Source organism: Manihot esculenta, chromosome 5 (assembly GCF_001659605.2).
Source record: "Manihot esculenta cultivar AM560-2 chromosome 5, M.esculenta_v8, whole genome shotgun sequence".
NCBI classification, from domain to species: domain Eukaryota; kingdom Viridiplantae; phylum Streptophyta; class Magnoliopsida; order Malpighiales; family Euphorbiaceae; genus Manihot; species Manihot esculenta.
The window spans coordinates 30,290,419-30,302,852 of NC_035165.2; the positions used below are offsets into that span (position 1 = coordinate 30,290,419).

At 29.4% G+C, this 12,434-nt stretch overlaps 1 protein-coding gene across 1 annotated transcript; it reads left to right on the forward strand.

The window, feature by feature from the left end:
* The first annotated feature begins 1,837 nt into the window (after positions 1–1,837).
* On the forward strand, positions 1,838–5,556 carry LOC110616011 (probable xyloglucan glycosyltransferase 12). The gene is made up of 5 exons (XM_021758308.2): positions 1,838–3,238; positions 3,384–3,692; positions 3,850–4,140; positions 4,252–4,365; positions 4,463–5,556. The coding sequence occupies exons 1-5, from the start codon at positions 2,468–2,470 to the stop codon at positions 5,081–5,083; spliced, it is 2,106 nt and encodes a 701-aa protein (XP_021614000.1). The 5' UTR covers positions 1,838–2,467; the 3' UTR covers positions 5,084–5,556.
* Positions 5,557–12,434: the final 6,878 nt, after the last annotated feature.

Sequence of the window (12,434 nt, forward strand, 5' to 3'; positions counted from 1 at the left end):
AGTGATTTAATATTTTAAACATATATAAAAAATTTAAATGTTATTGAACATGGCAAGAATAATTTAAATCAAGCAAGGAATAATTAAAATAAAGAAAGCTACAACAAATAAAAAAAATCAGATCGGTATTTTAAGGAAAATATTATCCTAAAAATAAAATTATTCAATTCTAATTTTATTTCAAAAGGAATCACTCCAATCAACCTATCTATTCTTTCTCCCTCTTATACCTCCTTTATTTTTAATTAATTAATTAATATTTATAAATAATATATTAATTTATTTTAATAAATATTGTGAAGCATTACCTAAAATTCTAATTTTTTTAGGTAGTACTTGTATTTCAATTTTTTTTTTTACAGTTTAAAGTTTATATAGCTAAAATTAAGGAGCTAATTATTAATCTATTTATTATAATTTTTTTGATAATTAACTATAAAATAATAAAAAACTACTATTTTTAATTAAAATAATTTTAGATATTCAATCCATAACTACTGTTTTTAAAGTAAAAATTATAAAAATTAATTATTAAGAAATTATTTTTCTCTTAAATAAAATTTTAATTTAATAAATTTATTAATTTTTCATAAGATTTAAGTTTTTGTTTTTGTTTTTCTATCAAAATTGAATTTAATACTTCTAATCGCGTAACAACAACGCTCCCCTCCCAGCGCATGATAAAACGCGCCGTTTTATAATTGAGAGATAATTAACGGCTCTCAACACTAGTAACACGGGGATCGGTGATCGTTGTTTCCGGTTAAAACCTTCCTGAACCAACCCAAACGGACCCAACCCCTCCATTTATTATCTAAACAATATTCTTAACAATAATAACGTATTTATAATATATTTCCTAAAATTATTTTTAATAATTTAAGTTCTACAATTTTAATATTAACATTATAATTTTTAATGATTAATTTAATAAAAAATATTTTATTGATATAATAAATTTATTTTGTGGCCGATTAATGATTAGTTTAAAATTTATGAAAAAATTTTATAAGTTGTTTTTTTAATTTTTAAAAATTTATTAAAATATTTTTAAAATTAAAAAATTAAATAATAATGATTTTTTATATATTAAATAATAAATATTTAAAGATTAAATTTTCATAAATTTATTAAGTACATCCTAAAATATTTTGCAAAACGCAGTATTCGGTTCAAACTAAAAAAACCGATCGAACCGAATCGATTTGAAAATTTGATTCGATTTTTTATATATTTCGATTCGGTTCGGTTTTTAATTTTAAAAATTTTGATTATTTCGGTTCGATTCAATTTTGATCAGAAAAAAATTAAAAAAACCGAACCGAATCGATTAGTGATAATAATATATTTTTTCAATAATATGGAGGAATTAAATCATATTAAAATAAAAATATTTTAATTAAATTTTAAAGTATTAAAAATAAAGTGTAAAAAATAAAATAATTATTAAAAATTGAAACCGATTAAACCGAACCGAAGCGAACCGAATCAGACCGGTTCGGTTCGATTCGGTTTCTGACCAAAATCGGTTCGATTCGATTTTCATAAACACTAAAATTTCGGTTTTCGGTTTATTCGGTTCGGTTCGGTTTTGAACCGAACCGACCGAATGCTCACCCGCTCTATATTAGGGGGGGGCTGAATAATAATTTTTTATAATTTTCGTTTTATTAAAAACGTAGATTGAATTGTATTTTTGTAACTGGCCTGTCTCTAACAAATATTTTGTTTCAGAAAGAAAAATTAGAAAAAAAAAAAAGGAAAATGCAGCTGTATTTGAAAGGAGTTATCTCTCCATTTTTGTAATCAGACGAAATGTAAAACCCATTTTTGTAATCTCATGAGCTTTAGTTTCCATAAATCTTTTGACAGAAAAAACAAGTTTCCATAAATCTGTGGGAAAGTATATTTCTTTAAAAAATAAAGTCTGAAAATATGTTAATCAAATATCAAGAATAGACGTGTTGAGCTGTTAAATCTCTCTTTACAGCATTCCTCTCTATATCTCTTCAACTTCTCATCGTCTTCGTTTACATTCCTGTATTGCGAGCTGTAATGGAATGAGAGGTTTTTGGACTCATCTCTCTGTCGTTGCTACAGTTTTCTTTAACCCATCTCTCTCTCTCTCTTGGAGGAACAGATCTCTGTCGCATAAATCCTGTCCCCTATGTCACCTTTGATTTAGAGACGCTTTGCTTTGTTGCTTCTGCTTCATCCTCCACGCGTCTTCTTTTCCCTTCCATTTGTTTGTCTGTTTCTTGCAACAATGGTATCAAAGTTATAGCCTTTCAGCCTTGAGAGGAAGGAGGGGAAAGGAAAAGAAAAGAAAAGAAAAGAAGACGAAGGAAAGAGTTTTTTGTGGGTGGAGTGTTTGATTGCTTGTTTTGTTGTTTTTCACTCGCTTTTCTTTTTGTTTGAGTCTGGTTTATTTTTATAGATCAGACCCAAAAGACTAAATTTAACGACAATGGCACTCTCGTTCAATTGGTGGGCTAAGGAGGGGCATAGAGGCACACCTGTGGTGGTCAAAATGGAGAACCCCAACTGGTCAATGGTTGAGCTCGAGGGTCCATCCGACGAAGATTTCCTCATCGGCGACTCGCCATCTCGTCCCATAGACAAGTCTCGTAACAAGAACGCCAGACAGCTTACCTGGGTTCTTTTTCTTAAAGCCCACAAGGCTGCTGGTTATTTAACCTCCATTGCCTCATCAACGGTCTCCATTGGCTCTGTCATCAAGCGTCGTCTCCGCTCTGGCCGCACCGACACCGACCCTGAAGTCGATGGGGACGTCGGTCTGGAAAATGAGAACCCGACAGTCAAAAGCCGGTTCTACTTCTGCATTAAGGTGTTTCTGTGGCTCTCAGTTTTACTCTTAGGGTTCGAGATGGCCGCCTATTTTAAGGGCTGGCATTTTGGTTCTCCACATCTCCAATTGCAGTATCTATTAGCGACTCCATTTGGGTTTAAGGACATTTTCGATTCCTTGTATTCTCGTTGGGTATTGATTCGTGTGGAGTACCTTGCTCCTCCATTGCAATTCCTCGCCAATGTGTGTATTGTGCTCTTCCTTGTCCAGAGTTTGGATAGGCTAGTTCTCTGTTTGGGCTGTTTCTGGATCCGATTTAAGAAGATAAAACCCATTCCCAAACAAGACGCAATTGCCGATCTTGAATCCGGCGAAGATGGCTTCTTCCCTATGGTTCTCGTCCAGATCCCTATGTGCAACGAGAAAGAGGTAAAACTCATATTCACATTTTGAACTTCAATTTTCATCTACTGGGTCACTGTTCATTTTAAGCTTGGCTTGAATTTCTAGCTGGCTACTTGATTTTCTTTGAAGTTTTAACTGTTCTTGACTTTTGTTTTTAATGTGACTTAAGGTTTATCAACAATCAATTGCTGCTGCGTGTAATTTAGACTGGCCGAAATCCAAGATTCTAGTTCAAGTTCTTGATGATTCTGACGATCCAACCACACAATTGTTGATTAAAGAAGAGGTAAACAAATGGCAGCAAGAGGGTGCGCACATTGTGTATAGACATCGAGTAGTCAGACAAGGGTATAAAGCTGGTAATCTCAAGTCTGCAATGAATTGCAGCTATGTCAAAGACTATGAATTTGTTGCCATTTTCGACGCTGATTTCCAGCCTGCACCCGACTTTCTTAAAAGAACAGTCCCTCATTTTAAGGTATTTCAATGTGATTCATTGTTATTGCTTGGACTAGGAACTATATTTATTGAAACACCAGTTTGTTTAGTGTTTTTGTTAAGTATATGAGCGTAATAGTAAAAAGAAATGCAAGGGTTGGAGTTGAATGTGGCATTTGTGTATGATGGAACTACAGGATAACGAAGAGTTGGCTCTTGTTCAAGCAAGATGGTCATTTGTGAACAGAGAGGAGAATTTGTTAACAAGGTTGCAGAATATTAACTTAGCATTTCATTTCGAAGTAGAGCAGCAGGTGAATGGTGTCTTCATTAACTTCTTTGGGTTCAATGGGACGGCTGGTGTGTGGAGGATAAAGGCTCTAGAGGATGCTGGTGGGTGGCTAGAGAGAACTACTGTTGAGGATATGGATATTGCTGTTCGTGCTCATCTTCATGGCTGGAAATTCATTTTCCTAAATGATGTTGAGGTATAATAGACAATCGTTCTTCAGTTTTAATTTATCACAGTGATTGTTTTAATCATTATAGTAGTAGTTGATGATTTTATATAATAATAGCTATTTCCTTCATATGTTCAGTGCCAGTGTGAGTTGCCGGAATCATACGAGGCGTATAGAAAGCAACAGCACAGATGGCATTCTGGACCTATGCAGTTGTTTAGGCTCTGTTTGCCAGACATTATACGATCAAAGGTATATAATTCAAGAGCTTCTATTTTATCTGTGATTGTTGAATTCCTGAATTCTATTGGCTCCAATTGGTGATTCTGGTACTACATGATTCTTGCAGATTAGCATATGGAAGAAGTTCAATATGATCTTTCTCTTCTTTCTACTCAGAAAGCTGATCCTACCCTTTTATTCTTTCACCCTATTCTGCATAATTTTGCCGATGACAATGTTCATACCAGAGGCTGAGCTACCAGCATGGATTGTCTGTTACGTTCCAGCCACCATGTCATTTCTTAATATCCTCCCAGCTCCGAAATCCTTCCCCTTCATTGTCCCGTACCTTCTATTTGAGAACACTATGTCAGTTACCAAGTTCAATGCCATGATATCGGGTCTATTCCAGCTAGGAAGCGCTTATGAGTGGGTTGTTACTAAGAAGTCTGGTCGGTCATCTGAGGGTGATCTTGTCTCCTTGGCCGCAAAGGAGCCAAATAATCAAAGAGTGGCTTCAGTGCCAAATCTTGTAGAGATGAAAGCAGATATTCAGCAGGAGCAAAAAGCACGAAAAAAGAAGCATAACAGGATCTATACAAAGGAGTTGGCACTGGCTTTTCTTCTATTAGCAGCTTCAGCAAGGAGTCTCCTGTCTGCTCAAGGGATCCATTTCTACTTCTTGCTGTTTCAAGGAATCTCATTCCTGCTGGTTGGTTTTGATTTGATAGGGGAACAGGTCCAGTGAAGGATATATATGATGGATTGTAGAGCCTATACAGCTGATGTTGATGAAGGCAACACGCCGCACACCAAATATGAATATCGCGGAGCAGGAACTTATATGGGGAGGAGCTTATCAGTGGGCTGAGAGTGCTTCCTTTTCTCCACCGGCCTCCTTCCTCCAGAACACCAATACACGATTCTGCCCCCAAAATGTGAGAAGAAACTGAGTTTCAAGTAGACAGAAGAATGACTGCAGTTGGGATACAGAAAAAGATTACATAATATTGATGGTCTTGATTATTTGTATGGTTTTCTTTGTTTTTTCATTCTTTCGTTTTTGCTTCATTCTTTTGTAAGAAAAAAAAATGGTCATTACATCATAGAACAGGGATTTTAGTTACATTTTTAAGGGAGGATTGACAGAACTTCCCCTTGGTGCCATATTTGACTGTGATCACTCTGGACATGTTTATTCAAAAGCAGTCAGTTTGTCAATAATGTTGCAAAGAAGAAATCTTCTCTGGATCTGAATCTCAAATCAGTCATGTCTTGTCCAAATCCTGAAGGTTTTCTTTTCTTGTTTCTCCAAGTTGCTATTTTATGATCATTTAGCTTTTTTAAGTCATCACCGACACCAAATTATAGGAACTCTAGTGCCAACTACCAAGTTGATGTCGACGTTTCATTCAAAGTTTGTCTGAATTGCTACTCTGTGGCCCAGTTACCTCTGGCACATCACCGACACCAAATTGTAGGAACTCTAGATTACTTGTTAGCCATTTTACTTTAATGTCTAGAACAGAATATTAACTAAAAAAAATAGTATAAATATTAAAAAAAATATAATTAATTATTACCAAATACTAAATATTTAAATATAAATAAATAGTTATTAAAAAATAAATAACAAAAATAATCTAAATACTACCGCTAAACACTACCACTGTATATTGTCAAAGTGTGGGAGTTTGCAATTAGAAACATTTACTTAAGAGTTATGTTCAGTGTTTGGCTGCAGAGGAATGGATGTACAAGGTTAGGTTATTGAGTAGGTGAAGGTAATTCATTAGATACAGAAGTTGCTTTCAAAGACCACAGAAAAATGTCGAAATCTATATTGGGATGCACATGGACATGGGGCTGTGTCTTGTATGGTCTATATTATGTGGCCTCCTCTGGGACCACGCCCCATCAATATGGACCCCTGAAATCTCATACTACTTGCCAATTTCCAGATACTCTTTCAGAAATTATTCTCTTCCTCACCCTTTAAAACCACGAGGACAATGAAGAGCAAATGGATCAGACTTTTACAGTTTTGAGTTGTGATGAGATAGTCTATTTTATTTTACTGTTTAACTTATTTCTAAATTTTAGTAAATATATTGAATTTCAGTTAGTTAAATTTTCATGTGAAATTATGTTTTTTGAGTTTACAGGAATCCGATTTATATATAATTTTTTTATTGTAATAAAATTATTCTGAATATTATTTGGTCAGTTATTTTATTTCTCTTTATATCAGTTATAGCAATTTTATATGATAATATTTATTTTTGTAATTTTAAAAATTATTTATTATATTTATATTTTTTAAAATTTTTTTATGAAAATTAAAATATTATATTTTTGATGTTTTAAATTATAAAAATAATATTTTATTATTAAAAATATTATTATTAAAAAATAATATTATATTAAATTAGAACCTATTTAGCCCTTAAAAAACATACAAGAATTTAATGGATTCAAAATTTTAAATTGAATTTATTTGAAACTTGAGTAAAAATAAAAGAGATTATTATTTTTTTTAAAGCGAATCACTTACCAGTGGCGAAATAATAAAAATAATTTATTAATACTTATTTCGCATATAGAATTGGCAAATTTTGACTTCAAAGATAATTATAAAAAAAATAAATTATATTTTAATTTTTAAATTTTAACAGATTAATTTCTGTATTTTAAAATTAAATATTTAAATTTAGTCTGTTCAAATTAAAAATCTTTCCATTCATTTTCGTAGTTAAAAGTATAGAAATGTCTTTGTTACTTTTTTTAAATGGATAAATAATATAATTAATGGATCGATTTCTATATTTTTAAAATTGTACAATTAAATTTTTCTATGATCAATCAAGAGAATTTATTATAATTTAAATATTTTAATCATTTATTTTTTATTTGAAAGAACACTTAAATCTCTATTAACTTTTGCCTATAATATCTTATCTAACTAATTTCTTAACACATTTATTTTTCAATTTCTATTAATTAAAATACTTTAATACTTATAATTTCAAATGAAAGAAATTATATTTTAGAATAAATTTGACCATTCATTAGTTTTGAACTAATGTCTAATGATGGATGAAAAACTACAATTTTAAACGAATTAAATATAAATAAATTTAAGGATTTAATTTTAAAAATATAATGTTTGATCCGTCAATTATATTAAAATTTAGAAATCAAAGTATAGTTGACATAATATAAAATTTTTACTTATATTAAAAAGGATTTAAGTGTTTATTAGGGTATTTTAGGTATTTGAAATGTTTATTCTCTTTTTCACTGGTAACTAACAAAATTATGAACGGAAAGTTCTTCGATTTGAATAGATTAATTATATAGAGATTTAAGTATTCGATTTTAAAAATACAAGAATCGATTTATTAATTAGGTTAAAATTCAAAAGTTAAAATATAAATTATCAAAATTTTTTTTTTCAAAAGTAATAAGGCATTGCATTTCATGAATAAGACTTAGCCTAAGACATGTATAACTCACTTTATAGATTCAGATTCACAAAGTTCTAAGCTCCAAATAGGTAAAATCTATATTTAAGTCTAAAATTTAGAATTCAAAACTTGATTCGAATGGCTAAAAACATACATTGAAGCACAATGAGAGAAAAAAAAAAAACCATAAGCCTCAACATGGATAACAAGAAGATCATATATCCAAACTCGCGGGAATCCACTCCCACTGCCACCAAATGAATTGGTAGACAATCAAGAGTAAAAACAATATATCTAGCACTAGAATTAAGTAGCCCACCACATATCGAGAGAAACGTATACGAAGGTGAAAAGAGTGTATTTTTTGACAATTTATTTGAGTCTTTCGATTTTTTTTCTATAAGCCACCGCCATCGCTAGTTTTGAATTAAGCCAAAAGGAGTCATCGTTGAAAAATAAAAAATACTGCATATAAATAAAACACAATTCAAAGAAATATAAATAAAACACAATTTAAAGAGAAGATAAATAAAAGATCTTCTCTAAATCTCTATAAAGGATAAAATAAAGAAACAACTAAAATAAATAAACTAATTATTTAGAAACAGAGAGACTTCTATCTAAAAGAGATAGAAAATAACAATGACTAAAAAAAATACTCGCAGAAAATGACTTTTTTCAGGAAGATTTTTGAGAGAAGATTCACAATAACATAACTATTTAAACCTTATGAAAAACTATTGTTATAGTATATAGTTTTTATTAGATAAAATTACCTTAATTGAACATCTATTCTGTATTTTTTGTGGAAAAATTTTATGTACAACGCCCTCAGTACTAATTGGTCCCTGGAGTAAATAGGAGATCAACTGGTCACTGGAGTTTGTGTAATTTATCTATCAAAAAGCTTCTAGCGAAGCCCAAAAAATCAAGCCTTTTGCTTAATGGTTTAAAAACTATTAATTAAAATATCATAATTCTTTCTAAAAATAATAATTTAAAATATTAAATTGCCATCATTTTTCCAATATAATTAAATAAACTTACACATTATATTTATTCTTTTTTCCAAGATAATTAAATAAATTTAAACATTATATTTATTTATTATTAGTTAAAATATTTCTAAAAAAATAGTTTTTGGGATATATATATATAATATAATATTTTTTAATAAAATTTTATTAGAATTTCATAATAAGCTGTCTCTCTCTCTATATATATAAGTTGGAGAAACTATATAATTTATTTTTCTAGAAACCAAACTAATTTATTTATAAAATTTTACTTTTAATAATATATAAAATTTGAGATGGACATAAAATATTTTTATTTAACTTCCTAAAGTATTAACAAGAAAATACCCCTAATTTATAATTATTATTTTAATATTTTAATGCACTATAACAATAATGACAAAATATCTTGATTATTATTTTTTAAATTAATTTCTTATTTAAAAGTATTTCAAACCTTAATTGTGATTAATATATATATATGTATTGTATTGTTAGGGCCCAAATGCCCTATGGTTGTTGGAACATTCATGAATGGGTTCTAAGACGGCTTGCACATATAGCACAATTCGTTTGCTTTTGGATCAAGAAATTAAATCCAGTGGGGAAATTTGTTTTTTGTTCCTTTGATTCGCTTGAGCTTGAGAATTTTGTATCCGGGGTCTAATGACACGTGGAGATCATCTTTAAGATAATTTTATGTAAAATTTCTCATTTCTTCCTGGGTGACGAGATGAAAGTCTTTTTCTTTGTGGTGGCACTATATTATTTCCACTATTTTTCTTTTTTTTTTTGCACATGAATCAAGTATAATAATAAATATATGATAAAAAACTATATTATTCTTCATCTAAAACTTTTTTTTCTTTGGAATTTAGTTCCTTTTCTTTCGAGAATTGTCGGTGTTCATGCCTCTTGGAGGCTTCCCTTCATCCTCCAGGCGGTCGTGAGTCTCCTCCTACCATGTGGGTTTTTCCTTCCCACAATTGAGTGGAAAGTAAATAGTTCTTTTTGGTGGTTGGCAATGGAATGAGAGTTTCTTTTGGGCCGCTGTGCTTTCTTGAGAGCAATTTTTTAAATTATGTATAATATAAATTTTAAAATTATACAAGATCTGAAAATATTTTTAGATTTTATGTGTCAATACAGTGTATTCGGCAGTATGACTACCAAACACGCTAGTTCGACACCCATGGTGTCGAACAAATGAAAGTTTGACACCATGGGTGTCAAATTCGGGCTAATTCAACTTGTTCGGTACTCATAGTGCTGAACAAGCTGTTCATTGCCACGAGAGTAGTTAAAAACTGCATGCTACCACAACTGCTCCTATAGTAGCACGCGTAAAAGAAGAAAACTCTTTGACACTATAGTTGATTAAAAGTCTGCAGGGTTTGCTGGCTTGCACGGCCCTGCATGCATGTAGCCGATGGCCCTACAAACATGCACCTGCATTCATTGCATGCATGCATATGCATGGATGCACATAAAAAAATAAAATTTAATATTACAATATATTTATAAAAATTTAAATATAAAATAAAATTAATACTAATTAATTTTTATATTTTGATAATGTGTTTATGCATGTTGGAACCATGGGTGTACATTTGGTTCCTGAGTTCGAGTTCTTCTTGTTTTGGTTTAGCTGATGTTAGGAGTTGCAGTAAGGGTCTCCTTTTTGGCCTCAATATACGTTTTAAGCCATTTTTTTTTTCTTTTTTTTTTGGAGTCTTTATTGTTGCTCCTCTTTCACCGGCCGGCGTAACTATGCAAGAAGCAGCTCCGGTTTTGTCCGGATCTTCATCGGGTCAAGTTCTTGGGTTTGGGTCTAGGGGTTCAAGATGGGCTTCAGTTGGTTTTCTTTTTTCTTTTTTTTCTTAGGCCTAGATGTTTTCTGGTTGTATACTGTGCTTATAATATTCTCTCTTTTCTTTTAGCAATCAATAACTTTCTGATTAAGAAAATTTTTTTTTCATCTAAAATCTTTATATAAAGGGTTTTTCTTTTATCAATTAAAATTTAATATTTAAAATTATTTTAATTATATTTTACCATTATTTATCTAATTAAAAAATTAATGAAATTGTTATTTCTATTAATTAATTTTTCGTATTAAAGTTATTGTAGATATTTTTATATATTAAAATTTTTTTAAATTTTTTTATAATATTTAACTGCAAAAATTAATTAATAGAGAATTTAAAATATTTTAATGCATTTTTTAAAATAATTTTTTTATAATATTTAATAATTAAAATTAATGAAAAAATTAAGTAATTGACTATTTAAAATATTAGAAATATTTTAATATATTTTTTAAAATGAATAATTTATGATATTTTAAATAGAATATTAATTAATTTTTTAATATTTTAATATGCATTGCAGATGTGTGCTTTGCAAATATGTCACTTAAGGACTTTGCAGAATCCGTCACCTGCTTTAATAGGAACAGAAAGATCACTATATACCATCAGATGATCTGTGATCAAAGATCACTGATCAACAAGTGGGTTTCCAAATTATATTCACATGATTGTGAATCAGATCGTTAGACACGAATCTGCAAGATAGGGCCAAAATGAAGACAATTTTTACATATATGAATAAAAGTAAGTTATTTAGTTGAAAAATATAAATTATTTTTTAAATATAAATTATTTTTCATAAATAAATAAATTCTAATATTAAGCTGCTACTGATTTTATGATTTTCCTACGAAGAAAAAGTAAATAAATTGTTAAAACAAAACTGCTAATTTTCTACATATGTAGCATTGAAACTTTTAGCAATTTCCTAATATTATAATAATATCATATTCAAACTTAAGTAATTCATATTTAATTTTTATTATTTTAACTAAATTTTATATATTAATATATATACTTATTATTAAAAAGGAACAATTCAAGTTAATAAAAATTTCCAAATAAAAACATAAGGCCAGCTAAGCCAAATGGTATAATTTTATCTTATGGGACTTATTAATAGGAAATCAAAAAAAAATTGAATGGTGGTTATATTTTAATAGAAATTATTTATAGATAAGTGTATAATTTTATTGATTTTTTTTTTCATTTAATATAAGATTATATCTATATAGTATAATGAATATTTAATATAATAACACGAGTATTTATTCGGTACTTAAATTATTAATTAGAATGGAAAAGAAAAAATTAATTAAAAAAGTATTTATTTTTTTCTTCTATAAAATTATCTAAAATGTTGACAACTCAACATAATTTATCATTTTCTCCCAAAATACTAATATTAATTTATTATTTCAATTAAAAATCAAATATATAATTTTTTTTTCAACAGCATTGACTGCTTGGTCTCACGACAAGAACAATTTCATTAATTTAGCATAAAATTTTCCTTCTTGTCTGCCATGAGGCGCTCTCATCGCTTTCTCCTGAATTTCCAAAAAACTGACCCTTTTCTTCCTTCCTTCTTCATTTCCTTCCTTCCTTTTGCTTTTCCTTCCAATACTGCAAATTAAATCCATTATTTTAATTTCAACTTTGCATGCACTAACCATTTTTTCTTTCAAATAATTCAATTTTCTTGAGATTATTTCCCTTTTTTTATTTTAATCCTATATCTTTTG

Bases quoted from the DNA above. Each gene is read 5' to 3' on its own strand.
- LOC110616011 (XM_021758308.2), top strand. From the start codon at position 2,468: ATGGCACTCTCGTTCAATTGGTGGGCTAAGGAGGGGCATAGAGGCACA. The intron at 3,693-3,849 runs GTATTTCAATGT...ATGGAACTACAG, and splicing joins GAACAGTCCCTCATTTTAAG to GATAACGAAGAGTTGGCTCT. The intron at 4,366-4,462 runs GTATATAATTCA...TGATTCTTGCAG, and splicing joins CAGACATTATACGATCAAAG to ATTAGCATATGGAAGAAGTT.